This window comes from Phasianus colchicus, chromosome 1 (assembly GCF_987193195.1).
Source record: "Phasianus colchicus chromosome 1, bPhaCol1.hap1.1, whole genome shotgun sequence".
In the NCBI taxonomy this organism is placed as follows: domain Eukaryota; kingdom Metazoa; phylum Chordata; class Aves; order Galliformes; family Phasianidae; genus Phasianus; species Phasianus colchicus.
Genome location: NC_143436.1, coordinates 80,417,634 through 80,437,848, shown reverse-complemented (window position 1 = coordinate 80,437,848; position 20,215 = coordinate 80,417,634). Strand labels below are relative to the sequence as shown.

The window sequence follows — 20,215 nt, the reverse complement described above, 5'->3', positions numbered from 1 at the left end:
CCTGTTCCAGTAGAAAAAGAAAAAAATCAGAACAACAATTTTTCCTTATGTCCAGTCTAAATCTCCCCTGTTTTAGTTTAAAACCATTTCCCATTGATAGTATCCTGTCTGGCAGAATATTTTCCATCTGAATCAGTTTGAAAGCTTCTGTATATTTTCAGCAGGCACTGTTAGAACAGTGTATTTCCTTGAAATTTCACGCAGGAAGAAGCTTGGTTTTCAGCACAGATCTGGCTGCTGCAGAGGTCGTTGCGATTGGCTTAAGGGAAATGGAAACAGACCTATATAAGTAAGTCCCTCGCAGGGCATGCTCTCTGACTCCTGAGGCAGCAGTGAGAATGTGGACAGTTTGGTGCTTGGTCTTGTACTTCTTTGGAGCAAGTAAGGCATCAGCGAAGACATCACGCCTGTTCTGCTGTGGGGAGAATGTAGTCTGCTTTCTAACTGTGTTACTTTTGCTTTGTCTCACAGGAGCTGAGATAACACAAAACTCAAGTCTGGTACTGAAAGAAGATGAGAATGCTACCCTGGGATGCAGTCAAAATGATAATCATGATTATATGTCCTGGTACTTGCAGCAGCCAGGGAAGGGGCTGCAATTAATCTATTATTCATTGGGAGTAAGTCAGGAAAGTAAGGGTGATATTCACATGGGATACGAAGCTAAGCGGTTAAGCCAACAGTACTTTCGTTTAGATATCATGTCTATAACAAAGAACCATTCAGCTATCTATTTCTGTGCCTCAAGTTTGGACACAACACTTCAAAGTCACTTGCTTTCTGTACATAAACTCCTCTCCTGTACCTTCCCTCAGAAGGGAGTAGCTCACAGCTCTCCCAGGATAATGGTATGTAGGTCAACATGCTATTCACAAAACATAGGCTGCTGAGGAGCTGGTCCAGGAGATGTCCCCTTTCATTGCTGAATTCCCCTTTTCTGATCAGCAGTTCATCTTCTATCAGTCATAACAATCCTTAGCGTTTGTTAATCAAATCCAGACATGCAATGATATTCAGTGTGCCTGGAAAGGTTGTTCTCTTCCCTTCTTGATATCAGGACAAGATCTCAGTAGAACTAGAGAGGTGGGATAAAGTAGTATGCGACCCAAAATGAAATCACCTTCCAGAAAAATATAGATATTTTTATTCAGAAATTGCTTACACAATCCAGATTTCTCCTGCATGAAGCATCAGTTTTATACACGCTACAGCTATCCGTTTATGCCTCATATCTATGTCTTTGCTGCAGCCTGATAAGCTGTAAGCCAATCGCTGTCCAGACTAAAGAGCAGAAGGAGGAACAAGCAGGATGTGAATGTAATTTTAATTACTGTACAAATTCTTCCTGATGGAATGTTTCATGCGTGCTCAAAGAATGTTATGTCTCTTACACGCAGAGACCTCCCAGTGTGTTTCTAGGCAAGGGTTCTAAAGTAGCATCCCTACTCCATGCAGAGACCTTAAACTAGTGGATTATTTCCTTAATCATACTGAGCACGATTTTTTGCCTCCATTATCTTTTGCTTCTGTCTGGCAGAAGTCCTGAGTTGAGAGGTGTAATTGTCTTCCAGAGGTATGAAGAGCACCTCTCCAGAAAGGAACAATGTATGTTTAAATTTACTGGAATAATGACCTTGGGAAAGATGTCCTAACTAAAGCCACTGGGGAACATAAGCTAAAAAAAAAAAAAAAAAATCACTGATTGGGTCCATGGTTGGTAGGCCCAGAGATGCACAGAGATGAAATGACGGACAGGGCAACATCCAGTCAGATGACTAAGAGAACACTCATTTTCTTGGTACAAAGATTGAACAAAACTTATTTATGTGGTACAAAGATACAGCTCTTCCAGTTACCTAAACCAACTGCAGGGCTGTCTATCAATGTACACTAGCAAGCTTAACAATATTGTTACAAATATATGCAAACTGAAATGAAAATGGTATTTTCCAACCTTAATGATCCTACGCTTCTATGTATGAGGATTGCTCCAAAAGCAATGTCTCCTATTTTATGAGGTTGACCCTCAACTACCAGATGTTGGGATTATTTCAATAGAGATTGAGCCTTCCTGCCAATATTCTACTACATTTTGCTGCCCTGGGACAGATAGTGATGATAACAAAAGACTTAAACAATTCAGTATTCAAAGAATAGATTCCTTGATGCTCCAGATAAGAATAGGCCCTTTTGTATAGACATTGTGGGAGGCACCAAAGAGCAATCTAAGAGAAAGAAATGTCTAAGAGAGATCTACAAGACAAGCAGGTTCCAATATCAGTACCATCTATGAGCCAACTGAAAGACTCCTTGAATAACAGATGCAGTGTTAGATTTACTATGAAGTTTCCATAGAAAAGGTGGGATCTTTCTGAAAATTGTATAAGTATTCATATGTTAAACACATATAATCATAGAATAGCCTGGGTTGAAAAGGACCATAATGACCATCTAGTTTTAACCCCCATGCCATGTGCAGGGTGCCAACCACTAGACCAGGCTGCTCAGAACCATATCCAGCCTTGCCTTCAACGCCTCTAGGGAATGTTGCTTACATCACCTCTGAACAAAGACTATATTACTACATGTCCATACATTTATAAATATATATGTGTACATAGCTATAGAAGCATATAAATGCACATACTTTTACAGTAAGCTGTGCAGTACCCAGAATAGCTGCTCCAATTCCAATATGTCAGCACTGAGGAAAGCTAACTGCTTCAGAGATCACCAACATTTAGACTCTGCCTTATGTTGCCCCAGGGAAATCATCTTCCACAAGAGTTACATTTCTCTGGACTCTTACTGTCAAATTCTTCCCATGAGAACTCCATAAACATGAACACAGAACATTCTACTTCACCCTCTCTTTACAAGACCTATATATGTGTAAGGAGGATGAAGGAGCAAGGAGGCCAATCCATTCACAAATGTTTTTGTATAACTTCTGCCCCTTTTTAAAAAAGCAAACAAAACCTACATATGCACACACATTCTACATCTAGTGTTTTAAGGACATTCTTCACTGCAAAATGCTAATGTGATTTAAATGTTATTTTATGTTTCTATAAAGCAGAAGTTCTATGATGATTCGTACAATTACAATTTTCAAGGGATATAGCTCTGAGGTGTGCATGGTTTCTAGAAAGACCCCCAGGCACCCAGCACTGTAATAAACCAGTGTCAGCTTTGTGAACTATCATTTGGTTTGGAGAATTTTCTTGTTAACTGTTTGAGGTAACCAAGGATTTGGCACCCCCAGATGGGACAAGCTCTTTGGAATCTCAAGAGACCAGAGGAATCATGAGGACTACAGATGAGTGTTTTCAGGAATACTCTCCAGTTCCACGATCAGGTGATTTTCCATGTCAGCTACCTGTTAATGACATTGATCACAGGTTGGAATGCCTACATGTAAATCATATCTGTTTTAACTATGTACTGTCAGGCTATTACTGGTATTAAGGTACAATTGCATGCTATTGTGGAGACTCTCAGAGTCCAGATTTTGGTTGGCATACTGAATCAAGGAGACAGTGTATAGCCTTATTTAAACTAGTTCTTAGAATTAGCATAGGTAACTCTAGGAAGAAACACAGAAATTGTAGGGTTCCATGAAGATAAGCAGAGCTGCTGTTTATAACACAGTGGGGGGGGGGGGGTCCCATGAAAAGAATGAGGCAGAGTTGATGTTCCAATACAATACCAGTTGAGCTACAATTGCCTCTAAAGGTTAAAAGTTCACGATGAGGAAAACTTTGAGCCTTTGCAAGGATGACTACTAGCCTTCATTCAGTGACCACCAGATAGAGCCCAGAGACTCCTCCCAACATTTTAAAGTGCATGAACAAAAGGGAGAAACAGTATGTTAATGAGTTCCTGGAAATTCAACACACATGTAACCCACTTTGGAGAAATCTGATTAATGTGTGGGTACTTTGCCTTTATACGTATAGCTGTATGTCCCTTCTTCGTGCTTGTTTGGTGGAGTGATGCCCCATGCACCCAGCACTGTATTAAAGGAATACCCGCCTGACATAAATCACTGGCATGCCAAGTTATTCATTTTTTTTTTTTTATATATCAATACTTGTATAATTGTTTTGGTTTCTGAACTTAAGCACACCACCATGATCATGAGATTTCACAAGGATAGGCTCTGTTAACTTTTGGTTATGGCTAGCTTAAGGAACTGTGTGCTACTACAGCCACTCCTGGATTCCATTTCCAGTCTTGTTTTGGGGTTACAGTCCCCCAGTGGATTAGAGTCCCACAAGTCCAACACACAAAGTTTGCGAGTTCGAGTCCCACTAGAGTTACCATAAGACCACATTACAGTGGTGTGGGGGAAATGCTAAGTCATGGCTTGAAACAGTGATTGAGCACCTGGTGGTGAAGCAGGACCAACCCAGGGGAGCTCAGGTGCAAGCAGTGCACCTGAGTGACTGGAATATATGGAGCCAGGATCCACCCCTTCCCAGACCTCACTTAAGGGATGGCAGTGGAGGCAAGGATATCTTGTTGGTGATCCCTAAGTGTACCTGAGGCCTTCCAAGGGTAAGCAGATTCTTTCATTTGTTTCTGTGTCCATGGCTGTTGCATTTGAAGACATCCTTATTTGCTTTACATAATGTTATGGTGCTATGCTTGGCAAGCCAGACCCAAGTTGCAGCAGTATACATATTCACAATGAATTATCTTAAAAATGTGATATGTTGGGTGGTCACTTGGGCCCCTAATACACCAAAGCAGGAACTCTCCGGGGAAACCCTAGGATTTCTGGTTTCCCCATGGCCGAGTGCTTCATGAATTATTGAAGGATGGGGACCTATAAGGGACAATAGTCCTGTTATTAAATCACCTTGGAAGATGGCTGAGTTTTTGAAAAAAAACTAGAATAAACCTTTTTGACAACTGAGGAAAGAGTAGTAGCAGCATCCACTGTAGCATGGCCACTACTAGTAACTACTAATGCATATCATTGCTCCAAGGATTGAAAATGAGCTTTTAAAGGCTAGTATCAGACAACTGGAAAACGAAATTACACTTCTGATGGAGCGAACTGCCTTATCTTCAAATGGCGCTTCCCTTTTGAAATTAAGAACCACATCATTAGAAAGGGAAAAGGACTTAAATCAGCAGGATCCCTGGATCCCAGATGAATTTAAGAACAAAAAGGAAGTCAAGCTGACTAAAACCCAACTAAAGAATCTGGGAAACTCAGATCCTCTAGAAATAAGACTAGTAATAACTCAAAAAATGAAGGAATTCCAAGATAGACCAGCAGGGTTGTCACTTGAGGAGTGGCCTCCTGTCTACACCACATTATATGTAAAAGAGCACCCATACACAGCCACCAAACTCACAGAATTATTTCAATGATTTAAGCAAAAAACATGAGAGCGCATACCAGCTTGACTCTTGAGGTTATGGGACATAGGGACAGAAAGTGTACTAATTAACAGACTTGAGATTTCTAAATTTGCATCCATCACCACACATCCAGCACTCAAAGACTGTATGCAAATGTGATACATAATGAGGAAAGAAATTTACTAATTCAATGGATAATGGCAGCATGTACAGTCGCATGGCCAAATAAAAGTGGGGTACAAATAAATCATAGAATTGCAAAGTTGAAAAAGACCTGCAAGATGATCTCGTCCAACTGTCCTCCCACTACCACTGCTACCACAAGCCTCTAAACCATATCTCATAGCTCCTCATCCAGGCACTTCTTGAACACCGCCAGGGACGGCAGCTCCACCACCTCCCTAGGCAGACCATTCCAGTGCTTAACAACTCTCTGACAGAAAAATTTCTTCCTTATGTCTAACCTAAACCTCCTCTGGTACAACTCGTGTGCATTTCTTCAGGTCCTGTTTGTTGCCTGGGAGAAGAGGCCAAACCCCTCCTCATCACAACCTCCCTTCAGGAAGTTGTAGAGTGCAACAAGGTCACCTCTGAGCCTCCTCTTCCCCAAACTAAACAATCCCAGCTCCCTCTGGAAGAGGGAGACTGCTCATCAGTTTCGTTGCCCTTCTCTGGGCACATTCCAGGGCCTCATATATACTGGTCTTGAAAATTATGTTGGAGAACTGGGAATGAAGGGAGCAATTTATCGTGATGCTTTTGAGATTCCAGACCTGACTAAGTTTTCAGCAGGGATGAGGGACCTCATATTACAAGACCCTCCCCACAAGTATGGCATACTGAGCTCTTCAGTGGCCTCAGAGACCATTATCCAACAAGCCACACAGTTGGTGGCTGATCTGGGGTAAACAGCATCTTCAGACCAGGTGGAATATCTGGATGTTATAGTGGACAGGGGCAGAGGTCCTCCCTGTAATTAAAACTAGGGGAGAATGACAGTGGGTTATAGAATTAAATAAGGACACACCACTCATTCATGCTCATTGGGAGCAACCCAAGATTGCCTCCCTGATGGACACATTGCGGAGAAAGATAGAAACCTACCCTTGTGTCTTAGACTTGTCAAATACATTCTTCAGATTGTTCATAAAGAATCACAATATGAATTTGCATTTATGTGGGGAGGCAGGCAGTGGACCTTTCAGGTCCCACTGCAAGGGTACATGCATTCACTTATATATTGTCATAACTCAATGGCACATGACCTAGCAGAATGGAATAATTCTAATAACATCAAACTGTACCACTATAGACTTCCCCTGCTCCAGGCACTCGTGCTCACAATGCTGGTTTATGCTGAGACCTAGCAATTCCACTGCAACATCTGACTCACTGGAGGCATTAGAAGGGCTGTAGATTCATTGACTACTAATTTACAAGAGAAAGGATGGGCTCTATACACATGCAAGGTGCAAGAACCAAGCCTGTCGGTGAAATTCTTGAGTGCAATTTGGTCAGGAAAGACCCAAGTACTATCCACAATAATAACGGATAAGTTCAGGCATTTCCAGTCCCTACTGCACCAAAGCAGGTGCAAGGATTTGGGGGGTACATTGGAATACTGGCATTCCTTTGTACCCCACTTAGAGTAGTTGCTGAGGCCTTTATACTGACACACAAAGAAAGGCCAAAAATGGGACAGATGAAGAAGGGAACAAGCAAGCAAAACTAGCTGTTAAACAGGTCCAGGCACTGGGCATATTTGATCCCATCCTTCCAGCTGAACTAGATGCCCATGTAACTCAGGACAGATATGTGGTTAGACATATGGAATGTGGTTAAACAGAGGACCATCTGTGTCTATCACGTTTCTATCCACCAACCTCTACAGTCATGGGGAAGTGATGAAGCCAACAAACTGGCTCAAGTTTGATAGACTGACAATTCACCATCCAAGAATATCACCCACCGGTTCAGCTGTGGCAAAGAAAATAGGCCTATCCAGGTCCAAGAGTGAACAAGATATATATCACTCACTAAGTTGATGGCTGCCTATGGGACACCTCAAGTCACTGAGAGTGACCAAGGGATTAATCTCATTTGCACAACGATAAACACTTGGCAGAAGAAAACATTGAGTGATGATTCCTTGAAATCTAGTATGGGGACAGGCTATACTTGAACACTATAACAGTATTCTTAAGGCTACCCTGAAGACAGACTCTCAGTCCGTGCAGGGGACAAAGAGACTCTATGAAACCCTGTGGGACCTGAATGAAAGGCCTAGAGATGGCAGACTCTGAAGATGCTACTGGCAACATGGCCTTCCTACTTAGGATCCAAGTTAAAGGCACCAATAATTGTGTAAAGCCACAAATTGGGAACCAAAATTATTTTTAGCTCTATACCCTGAAGAATTTAAAACCTGGTACCCATAAAAAAGAATGGCCTTTGAAGGTGCAAGTAGGACTAAAGCAGTGTGACCTACTTGCACCTTAGAAAAGATAACTGGAGGTTGGGGGATTTGTAGTCTTCCTGATAATAGGTACATGAACTGCAGACATCATAGTCAACACTCTGGTCTTTATCACTAAGGGGACCAGAATCACATCCCTATGGCAAATGAGGACTCCCTCTTTGGTATGTGATATAGTTATGTAGCTCCAGATATTGAACCAAAGGGTGTGGTACAGACAGCTACAATATGCTCAAGCACAAGCTGAAGTGTTGACCCAGGACAGGAACAAGGCCTGGAGAACAGACCTACACCTTCTAGTAGGTCTGAAACATCTATACTACTCCCTGTGAATCTCTTTTAGTCTACATGATCATTGGGTGGAATACCACAGCATCAGGATGCTTCAATGTCACTGTAGCAATTAGACAGATTAATACAATGGGAAAAGCATTACAGCAAAGGCATGATGACAAAAGGACTAGCACAATAGAGAAGTGCTATAAAGGAAGGAAAGAAGATTACTCACCCACATCAGAAGATTCTAGGTTTGCAGGGGAAAGCTTCTCCAAGGAAGAACCTCCAGGAAGAGACTCTTCCTCAGTGGGGCTCAACCCTTATATGAGTTCTAAGAGAGGTGCAGCCAGGCTCCAGTCCTTCTGGTCACACAGGTGAATTGCCTTCATCTGTGCTCCCAAGGCTGACTGGGTCCTTTCCCCAGGTGCTCAATCAAAGGTTCAGGCCGTGACTCAACAGTTCCCATACATTCACTATAAGATCAGTGTGACATCTGGTGGTGGACTATATGGGACTGATGAAACGTGAGCAGAACCTTCCCTGGTCCAACCAATTATGTACCTCCAAGGGAACCATCAAGTACTGACCCATGAAGGAGCATGATCTTCAACTATGAACCAATCATCAATTGTCTCATCATCACAACAGGCAAACTGTACAAGTACCAGGGTAAACCGGATCACCATAATGGAAAGGGCTTATCTTTAACCTACTCAATCATTTATTCATGCTGTGAAAGGGTGGAGCATAGCAGAAATGCTAAGTCATGGCTTGAAACATTGATTGAGCACCTGGTCGGAAGGCTGGGCCAATCTAAAGGAGCTCAGGTGCATTAATTTGGGCATATCCTCACTTGCTGTAGCTGAGGACTTTGCTGCTATGCTGTCATTGCTGTGCTTTCCATTGCATTACAGTGTTATAGGTGGTCCTAGAAAATGATAAATTTTTTCTAACTGTTTTGATCTCTAATTGTTTTAGTTTCTGAAACTGTAATTTGGGGAGCAGAATATCCACTGAAGAAGATATAGGCAACAAATATAAAGAGAAATGAGAGGAAGACAAGGATGTTGAGATGTTGGTCAGACCAAGAAGGGGCAATGGAGCAAGGAGAAATGAACAGGATATGGTAGCACAGGGCTAAAAGGGGATAGAGGGAACAAAAGGATAGTGATGCCCATTGTTGAGATGAGGGGGAAGGTTTTCAGTTTCAGACCAGTGGTGTGTAGGCCTGATTGGGTATGGAAATGCCTGGAACGTACAAGTGCCTCTTAGGCAAATGATAGGACTGAACACGCCAGTTTGAGTCAAGTGCCATTTTCAATATTGGATTTAAAGGCTTAGAAGGAGATGACAGGCATGAATGGTGACTACCCTCATGTGGGTAGTAAAGGTTATGGAAACTATAGTTGAGAACTGGGATCCAGATTGAAATGATCTGCAGGTTATCTTAAATGAAGTGATTTACGGGGAAAAGAAAATTGTGATGGCCAAGACTAAAGAGGAGATGAAACAGGTGCATGTTCAAGCCAAAAACAGGATAGATAGAGGATCATTTTCCTTCCAACCATCCCTATTTTGGATTCCTATGTCCCTGCTCAAAGGTTATTATTAACCAAAAGCAACAATTTTATATGGGATTTGATATGCTATTCTGAAGTCAAATAATTGGTGTAAACTTTATCAGGTCATCCAAGGGAAGAATGAGAATCCCACCTCTTTCTTTGAGAGATTAAAGGAGGCTGCAGGAAAATATACTGATCTGAATCTGAATCTGGGAGCAAGGTGGAAACTATTCACCTGTGTGACCAGAAGTGGGGGAGCCAGGTTCCACCCCTCCCAAACCTCTTGTGAGAGCTGACTGCTTTGAGGGAAAGTTTTTTACTTGGAGATTGCCTTCTTTGGAGTATTTGGTGAATCCTGATCCTTGGAGTGGCCTAAACAAGTTCTTCTTTATTACTGGATTGTGAACTTTATTTTTCATAGGTGACCCTAAACTGATTTAAAGCAGCTATATCTGCTATTGCCTGTCTTTGCAGGGCAGATGCCCGTTCATTGGTTTAAATATTAGAAAATGTCTGGAAAGTATATAACAATAGAGAAAAGGTGGATGAAGAAAAACTTAGCAATAATAAGATGCTAGTGACAGTTATAACCCAAGAAATTGATAAGGTCGGGGGCAGGGCTATTGGTACCTGAAGGGAAGAAGGTTTTAAGTGGAGTGCAAAGGAACAGAAAACCATTAGGAGAGGATCAGTGTGCTTCCTGCAAGCAGAAAAGGCTCTGGAAAAGTGGATGTCCTCTATTAAGCTGCCAAGGCCTTTGGGAAATACTTAGGCAGGATATTAAATTTGGACTAAAAACCTCCTGGCTTCTCTGTATCTTGCATTTTATGTAAGCTAGAAAAGAATCCAAGACTGATATAATCAATGAGATCATTACTTTTCTGTGAAAATTTCTGCACTAATGTGATACTATTGTTAGAAAACATGGCCCTAAACATCTCTTATTCACAGACTCTCACCTTTCCCTCTTGGCTGAAGCTTTACATATCTCGGCCCATGAAACTTTCTGTCAGACACATGAAAACTAAAAAGAAGGGATGACCTTTCCTTCACTCTCTCCCTATCATTTTAAATTATAGCCTAAAATACCTATATGGACTATATATGAACTCTAAAGTGGGACAAGACTGCTGTCTGCTGGCACTTCTTGGATATTACCATGTGATAGTGCCCATCTATGTGATAGTGCCCATCTGTGTGATAATAGCATCACATAGAACTTCTCCTTAAAATTAATACAGAGGAAGTGGTTTGCATGCTTTTACACAAAAGACAGCATGTTTCAGATAGCGTGCTACTGACAGTAAGACCCATAAAGGGATTTAAGTAGGAAGGTTTTAGACTTGGAACAAATGCTAGTGATATAAGAGAAAGTCTTGATTCAATGAAGGCAAGTAACATCCCTCTAGTGTCATAATTTGGACAGAAAAAGTCCTAATTGTATTTTTAAAAATAATTCAATCTGAACAAACAAAGAAAAAAATGTTCTCAATCATTTTTTAAATTAGTGAGCTAAGCATACTGTTTTGCTGCTGTAGAAAAGAGGATATTGCAGAGACAATTGCCTGTCCAGTATTTGAAATAACGTTCTGTAGATTTCTGTCTTGATCCTAAATGTTTCATTTTCCCTGGAGCCCTAACACCTCTTCCTAGCTGAGCAGGATAAACTAAGGGAAAGCAATTTGTGATTTTTTTCCCAGGAGAACTACCTTATTTCAAAGGATTGTATCTTCTGCTGACTGATTATCAAAACAGTTTCAAGTGAAGCCATTAGACAGCAACACGAACTGCAGGTGCTTATTCATGCAGCTATACCTGGATAGTTTCTGTGAGAAGACAAGGCCTGGATGGGCTGAACGTACCCCATGTCTAAATATTACACGCACCTTTTTTCACTGTACTGCCTCAGTGTCCGCCAGTCTGCAAAGTCTCACACAGATCTTTCATCATACCTGGGCTAACTGAATATAGGGGGGGAAAAATGCAGTTTTGTGTCTTCATTTAGTTATGTGTAAGAAAGAAATATGAAAGTACCTTATAACTTGTCACTGGAAGTCCCCTCCCCTTTCAGTCTCCAAAATGAAGGCAAGCTCTTGTTCATAGATTAAGCTTTTTCATCAGTCAGAAGCAACCTGCAGAAGACTGTATTTCTGCTTCCTGCAACAGGCAGCCAGAGAATGCAAGCTAATTGCCCAGCATCCTGCTTCCATCCCTTTCAGAGCAAATGGCAAGTACAACAGAGATTGAAGAAAATATTCACAATCAAGGCTATAAAGAGAAATGCTAGTATATAGTAAGCAAATCACTTTCAGTGTAAAACAACTACAGAAGGCTTGAGTTCTGTTATCATCCTGAAGCAGAAGAGAGGGAATGAAAGCACCATGACTATTGCTGTGAAATTACATAATGAAAAATAAGTGCAAATAAAGCTAGGTAATCATAACAAAGAATCATTTTTGTCTAAAGGAAGAACTGTTGGAATGATATATTAATGGATAACGTATACAACAGGAGATAATGGGACTATCACAGACAGAGCAGTGGCAGAGGAAGGAAGTGGCCTGTGGTTTCCACAGAAAAATTTTATGGTGACTGGATGACAAAATGAGAGTGGAGACACAGGTGGAATTGTTTTTGTATGAGACTGTACCGTTGTGGGGACAGGGGGTTCCACGATGATGCATTTCCCAGGAGGTCTTTACAAAAACCTGTACTTGCGTAAGTCACATGGGAGAGTGTGCTAAGACAACTAGAGAGCATTCTATAGCACAATGGACATGTTCTGTCTTGGTTTCTCTTGACAGACACAGTATGTTTTTGAACTTACCTTCATCGTCTGAGAACTGCAAGCCTATCCTGTCTGGAAAGCAAGCCAGTGGATTCTGATGACCTTGAAATAATTTTCAGCAAACCAGATTGACTGCAGATGCACCTAAATCTACCACAGTATGTGAAGCAAACAATATCTTTCTGATGCAATAATGTTTGCTGCTACCCTCAAAATGGTTCTTTATTAATGTGACAGAAGAATCTGAAAGGTAGCATATATCTTTCAGAAGCAATATATAAAAAGGTTGTTAGGGCTTTCTCTTGCAAGCAACTCTCCAGCATTCACTGAATGACTCATGCCTGTCGAGGCAGTGTTTTTCTCAAATCCTTTTCCATGATATCTCTGCAGTTTTTCCTAGTGATGAGAAAGGATTTGTCTGAGACCAGCCAACTGATTCTTCTGGACAATCCTTGTGTGAATTACTTTCAACCTATCAGAAAATTGAATGGAATCCTGCAAGACTATCAGATGGCTGAAGGGGAAAAAAGATGGGTTTGCCTTAATTCACTATCACAAAGGAGAAGCAACTAAATGAAAAGGTGTGCAACTGTGACCACCAGAAATCGACTTTATTATTAAATTTCAGAAGTTAAAGAAATAAAACATTCTCAGTGTTTAGAGTATGAGCCTGACAATATGGAAGCTGTAGTTATGGAGGAATTATATTTCTAGACATTGACCCCCTTACACCACTTTGAACACCTCCGTACAGTTTATGTCTACAAAATGAGAATAGCACATGATATCAGTGAGGAAAACATGGCAAATAGTTTTTTCAGAACCTCTCTCTAAGAATGAAATATAGACAAAAATACAAATGAACTCTGAAAAAATGCTCTTATAAATGCTACAGATGATACAATGAGATTTCAAGCTATTGCTCTGCCACGGTCATTTAGATAGAGATTGAGTTTCAAGATATAGTTCAAGCTTCTCCTTACTAAACTCAACTGCAGTGCACTCTTTCTCTTAACTTATGATACAACAGTATGTCATAGTGAAGTAACATGAATTTTGGTGATGGCACGAAACTTACAGTGATCGGTAAGAAAATTTTCTTTTCTCTTTTAAATCACTTTAAATCCTGGGTATTCTCATCAGATTATTTCACTTTAGCATTATTCTCTTCTTCTTTATTAAACTGATGTTTTACTGATGTGCTAGTTGCCCAGTCTATCTTGGAGACTAGATTAAGTTCACTAATCTAAGTAAGGACACACATCTCACTTTGAATAACTGAAAGAAAACATTTTCTGTAATAAAGAACTGTCTGTCAAACGAGTTAGGTTGAGAATGGGTTGAAAAATATATGCATGTCATCAATATTTTTTTTAAAAATGACATCTGCAAAAATCACTGTTCTTGAAAAGTGTAACTGTGCTTCCAGGTTATTGTGGAGATACCACTGAAAGGCTATCTGAGTTACAGTTACATTTAGGAGAGGTCTCAAAAAGAAAATCAAGACTCTAAAAGCAAAGTACTTTAGATCTTATGGGGTAAACTAAAACATGTTAAATCAGGTAACTGGGAAAGACATATATCTGCTGATTTTTAGCTATCAGAACAGAAGAAAAAGGTATTCAGATTTATCACAGGCAATACTAACAGCTCTATGCAGCTGTTTAACAATTGATTGTTCTAGAAAACAGCTCTCCACAGCATGGCAAGATTCTTTCTGTATAATCTGTCAGGATTGTGCTAAAAAGTCTATTTGGAATAAGAGTCATACTGTTTCAGAATAGATGATAAAAGCTGATGAATATCACCAAAAGCCTATTTTCAAATTAAAATAACTTCTGGAGAACATTTATTTCTGGGTCATAGTTCAGGATTTGGACTCCTTCCACATCCAGAAGAAAACAAATGTGTTTCTAAGACTGATAGATCATAGAATCATAGAATGACTTGTCTTGGAAGGGACCTTAAGGATCATCAAGTTCCAACCCCGCTGCTGCAGGCAGGGTTGCCAGTGATGGTGATCTCTTCTTCTCATTACTATTATTCCTGGAATTAGAAGAACTGATGCCTCATGCTTTTATACCAGGCCCTTCATTGCAGAGCAAAAAAAAACCATTCAGGTGATAAAATTCTGTCTCCATAGGAAAAATGGAGGCCCTCAATTGGAGATGATCAACTAATTATTATTATTTTTTTTAACTACGGTGTGAATCTGAGGTGCTGATGAAAAACAATACGCTGATCCATCATTGACTGCTGACACTATGAACCACCTTGTATGCTAAAAAAACCCAAAATACTTATTTTACAAGAAAAGGCTATTCATGACATTGAAAGGAGATGGGGAAATAAGGAATTGAGTCTTTTCAGCTGAAAATAAGGAAAGAAATCTGTTTTCTATTTATGAGGAGTGTGTTCTAATACTGCATGTCCTTAAGTGTCCTGTAAACAATTTTTGAAAGCTGCGCAAATTGATTCACCTGTTCCTGAATCAGAGAGCCTGAAGAGGAATTTCTGGGACTTGTCTCACCAGATTAGACAGACATGCAGTTGCTGTTCCTTTACAGACCTTTCCTTTATTTCCTAGGAGACCATAAATTAAGGTATTTTGTGTTTCACTATCTACCACATGAGGGAGGGTTAGTCCAGAAGCTTTGTTCAGAGAACGGACAGTAGCAGAGAGGTTTTAATGCAGCTACAAAATAGTGTGAATAATGAAAGACTGTTCTTTGGCACTGGGACAAAACTCACAGTACTAGGTAAGTTAAAAGTCAGATCTCTGTAGTATATGTAATATTGTTTTAGGGGATAAAAGAATTTCTTAATTAATAGCAGAATAATGGTAATTTTTCCCCCATCCACAAGGACAGGACAGATGCTTTATAGATTGTTTATTAGAAGAAAAAAAAAGAAAGAAAGAAAAGGAAGATGGATATGGAAACATAGGGTTTGCAGACACTAATTTTAGGATCCTTTTTAGCTTTGACTTGTGCTGCTGTCTTCTCTGGCTGAAAGCTTCATGATGGGAGAAATGAAAAAAATAACTCTGCTCCCATTGTCCAAGAAAACAGATCCCTCTTTGGTCTGCACGTTTTGTGAGTTCTTTTGTCACTGTGTATCAATAAAAAGCAACATTTAGGAGGTATGACCATGCTCACTGTTCATGCTCTTGTGGCTGCTGAATGTGGCAGGGAAGGAACTGATTGCTGGTACTTTGCTTTTCTTACCATAGATGTTGAGCAGGCTGCTTAAAGTTGCACTGGGACACTGGCTCCATTTATCTTTCTTTTTCACTGTTCCTGATTTTTAAAAAGTCTATGTTCTCTTCCTCTCACTTTTCTGATCAGGGAAAGTGCACTATCCTCCTCTATTCTTTCTATTTTTCTCCATCTACTTTTTCAGCCTTCTCCTCTTGCAGAAAATAATTTAACACTGCTTACCTGATCTGTTGAGCATTTTGGAATCCCAGAGTAAAACTACTTTTTCCATCTGCCGCTGCAAGCTCTGATAGCAAACTGTAGAAATACACACCAGAATACGTTCCTTTGAATATTCCCATCTTAAGGAACTCAGTGACTGATAAGGGCAACACAAGGACTGTGGGTTGTAGTCTGAGGAGTTACAGCTTTGCTTTTTAACTGCACCAGTTATATTTGGAGTTGACACCGTAGTCAAAGTTATGCACAAGCTGCTGTGATTTTGCCCAAGTGCTTAATGTAAAGGGCAATTGAAAATTTCCCTTAATGATATATAGTGTATACATTATTTTCAAATGAAAGTACGGCTTAAAGATAACAAGAAATCATGAAAGTGATCTTAATATGATGAAAATGGAATGGAAGAACTGTGATACGTTTTCTCTGGGATGAGTGAAGAGTGTAAGGCAGGGCATACATGCATTTATGCATGAGAGTGGTTAAGCATTGCATCAGTGATCTTATATGACCAACATGGATGATCAGAACAGAATGGGCTGTTGACAACATGTTTTATGATTGCCTCTATTCTTGCTTGCATCAGTCTCCTAATTCCATTTTAAATATGCTAATTCTCTGGCTATGTTTGGTTGGTTTTTTTAAAATTCTTTTTACTTTGATTCTCTGTGTAAGCCTTTTTCACAGCTTTCCTTCTTTGTTTTATTGTTGTTTGTTTGTTTTTAAACCTCCCTCACTACTACTTTGTGTTTTCTTTTCTTCATGTGTTTCCATGTCTTCACTCATTAGCCACCACACTGATGTTATATTAGAGATACATTAAGAGCTAAAATAAACAACAAAGATACAACCAGGTACTGGAAGTAAAAGTAATCAACCTTAGTTTGTGTAGCTGGAATGGAAGCAGAGGAGTTCAAAACTTTTAGTGAGTTGACTATGAAGACACATTACTATGAATTACTATACCTCTTCTGAGGCTCGTATGAACTCGTGTATGGGCTCAAGGTTCTTTGTGGAGTAAGCACTAACAATCATGATTAAGGCTAACAATTGAAAGAAAATACTGAGGCTTCATGGGGTCAAGATCGTGCAAGATATAAAACTCTTTTTATTTATATGTGTCCACTCTAGAAAAGAGGAAATGATCATGAAAAGCATCCACAATTTATAATCCCATCACATAGAAAAAGTACAAAGTCTTCATCCATAGTTCTCTCCATGAATTTCTCTTTCCATGTGTGTTCTGCAGACCTGGTGGATTCGTCATGCTAGATAAGAATTTAAAAAAAAAAAAAAGGACCTCTAGAAAAATATATATGAAATATATATCCTTTTTGACTGTAGATGTTGTATAGATATAAGGACACGGATCATCTAGGACATGGAACATTTTTTTTTCTTGTGAGTGTATACACATTTATTTGGAAAGTCTTATATGAGTTTTTCTTATTCTGAGGATAACCTAAACAATAAATGACATAAAGCAATACTTCATAGTCTTAAAATAGGATAGTAAGTTAAGAACTAAAGATAAACTTGTCCTAGTCAGTTTTAGATTATGTACCTGAAGTGATTCAGACAGTGAGAATGAATAACTCTTTCCTTTCAGATCGTATCATACCTTGAGTGACAAGTAAGGTATAACATGGAAGTAAAATTTTGAAAACAACAATAACCATCATGTCTTACTATAACTTCAGGAATGTGCCACAGTCAGCTGAAGATGCTTATGAATTTTATCTCCTAGTACAACAACACAAATACAGGCCTACTGTGTACTTTTCTGCCAATACGTTTGCTCAGCTTCTTATCAACTGTTCTGTTCTAATAGAGACAACATGAGAAATGCAAATAGTACTGTGTTTCTGTTGCTTGAGCTTTTATAATACTGTATAACTAATGATTTTTGCACTTGTGCATATCTGTATTACAGATAATTATCTGTCTACTAGGAATTTATTAAAAGACCAGTTGCACAGCCCAAACAATTCATAGTTAAAAGGGGTTGCTGAGAAGAATAATGAAGCCTCTGGGCTACGTTACTTTCTACATTACTGTTTCAGGGAAGAACAATGAAATCATATCACCGACTGTGGTACAAGTCTTACTTTTCCTCGGGCTCACAGCAGTACTGTTGCCTGAAGATTAAGTTCAGCTCTATAGTTCTTATTTAATCTTGAATTTGACATCCAGCCTCCAGTGAAAATACTTCTGCAAAAACAAATTAACAAACAAAAACCACCACGGTTAGTTATTTGTTAGTTAAATCATTAATGGAGGCTCTGAGCTACACTGTTTTTTGTTTCAGAGAAGAACAAAGAAATCATATCACCGACTGTGGTCATCTTTTCACCATCAAAGCAAGAGATTCAACAGAAGAAGAAGGCCACACTGGTATGCCTGGCCTCTGGTTTCTACCCTGATCACCTCAGTTTAGTCTGGACAAAGAATGGCAAGAAGATGACAGAAGGAGTGGGAACAGATGAGACTTCCACACCAAATGGGAGCACTTACGCATTGACCAGCAGACTGAGAATCTCAGCCCAAGAGTGGTTCAACCCTCTGAATCGTTTTGAGTGTACTGCTGAATTTTTTAAGAATGGAAGTCTGGAATTAATACATAAATTCATCTATGGTGATGCTGGTAAGTAAAAACAAAAGAGTATCGCTGTGGTTTACATAGTGGAAATGCTAAGTCATGGCTTGAAACAGTGATTGAGCACCTGGTAGAAAGGCAGGGCCAACCCAGGGTTGCTCAGTTACATGCAATACACCTGAGTGACTGGAAGGAGTGGAGCCAGGATCCACCCCCTTCCACAACCTCATTTTAAGGGCTGGCAGTGGAGGTGAGGATATCTCACTGGAGATCCCTGCCTATCTGAGGCCTCCCAAAGGTAAGCAATTTTTCTTCCTTTGTTTTTGTGTCTATGGCTGCTGTATGTGGGCTTATCCTCTTCTGCTGCAGTTGAAGACTTTGCCACCCTGCTATTATTGCCACACTTTTCATCGCATTCTAGTGTTACAGTGTACAAGTTAGAAGTCACTTAAAAGATGAAAAAAAAGGATATGGGCTATTTATTTCTATACAGTGGTTTGTTCATGACACAAATATATTTGTAATTGTACAGGTATTTGTATGTATCTACAGTGTTATCTATATATAGAGAGAGATTTTTGAAGGTTTATTCAAGTTTTCTTAGTGAAAGAACATAGTACATTATAAAATATATTCTATCGTAAAATGAAAAATACAGAGTATATTAAAAAAAAAAAAGACACACTGTAAATGGAAATGTCAAAAATATATTTTTGTTCACACCAAAGAAAAATGTGACTTTCTGTTTTTATTTGTCTTTCAGGCTGTGCGCTTACTAAAGGTATGTGTACATTCTTACCTTCTCATAGGCAAATAAACATCTGTATTTCAATTTCAGTTTTACTGATGGTAAGTGTAAGAGGTGAGTGAGATATATATTAGATCTTTCTTCTAGAAGATTAACTTATTCTTTCAGATCTGAGTGACACCTCTGTTATTAAAAACAAACAAACAAAAAAAGGTGAAGGTTGGAGTAGCATTCTGTATGGTTCTTATCTACATTTACCTTATGAAATAATGGAAGAAGATGTGGAACCTTTCCATGCAGTCACTTGCTCTTTCTATCTCCCCCAGTCTTCAACATCACCCTCTATAGGAAAGCTACATGTTTACCTTTTTTCTAGCAGAAAGTTCATCCATGAAAGAAAAAAAAAATCATGCTAACCAAGTGATTATGACATCAAAACTGAAAATCATAGAATGGCCTGGGTTGAAAAGGACCACGATGATCATCTAGTTTCAACCCCCCTGCTATGTGTGGGATCACCAACAAGTTGACCAGGCTGCCCAGAGCCACATCCAGCTTGGCCTTGAATGCCTCCAGGGATGGGGTATCCATAACCTCCTTGGACAACCTGTCCCACTGTGTCACCATTCTCTGAGTGAAAAACTTCCTCCTAATATCTAACCTAAACCTCCCCTGTCTCAGTTTAAAACCATTCCCCTTTGTCCTATCACTATCCACTCATGTAAACAGTCATTCCCCCTCCTGTTTATAAGCTCCCTTCAAGTACTGGAAGCCACAATGAGGTCTCCCCAGAGCCTTCTCTTCTCCGAGCTAAACAATTCCATTTTCCTCAACCTTTCTTCATAGGAGAGGTGCTCCAGTCCTATGATCATCTTAGATGCCCTCCTCTGGATCTGTTCCAAGAGTTCCATGTCTTTCTTGTGCTGGGGGCCCCAGGCCTGAATGCAGTATTCCAAATC

At 39.7% G+C, this 20,215-nt stretch overlaps 1 protein-coding gene across 1 annotated transcript in view; it reads left to right on the top strand.

Annotated features, from left to right (window-relative positions):
- The first annotated feature begins 292 nt into the window (after nucleotides 1–292).
- Nucleotides 293–20,215, top strand: part of LOC116239754 (uncharacterized) — a 34,276-nt gene continuing 14,353 nt past the window's right edge. Inside the window, exons 1-6 of the mRNA XM_090140009.1 lie at nucleotides 293–381; nucleotides 472–885; nucleotides 8,196–8,434; nucleotides 15,123–15,237; nucleotides 18,221–18,556; nucleotides 19,272–19,289. Of these exons, the coding sequence (XP_089996135.1) occupies nucleotides 339–381; nucleotides 472–885; nucleotides 8,196–8,434; nucleotides 15,123–15,237; nucleotides 18,221–18,556; nucleotides 19,272–19,289 (1,165 nt within the window). The 5' untranslated portion in view covers nucleotides 293–338. The remainder of the gene's footprint in view (nucleotides 382–471; nucleotides 886–8,195; nucleotides 8,435–15,122; nucleotides 15,238–18,220; nucleotides 18,557–19,271; nucleotides 19,290–20,215) is intronic.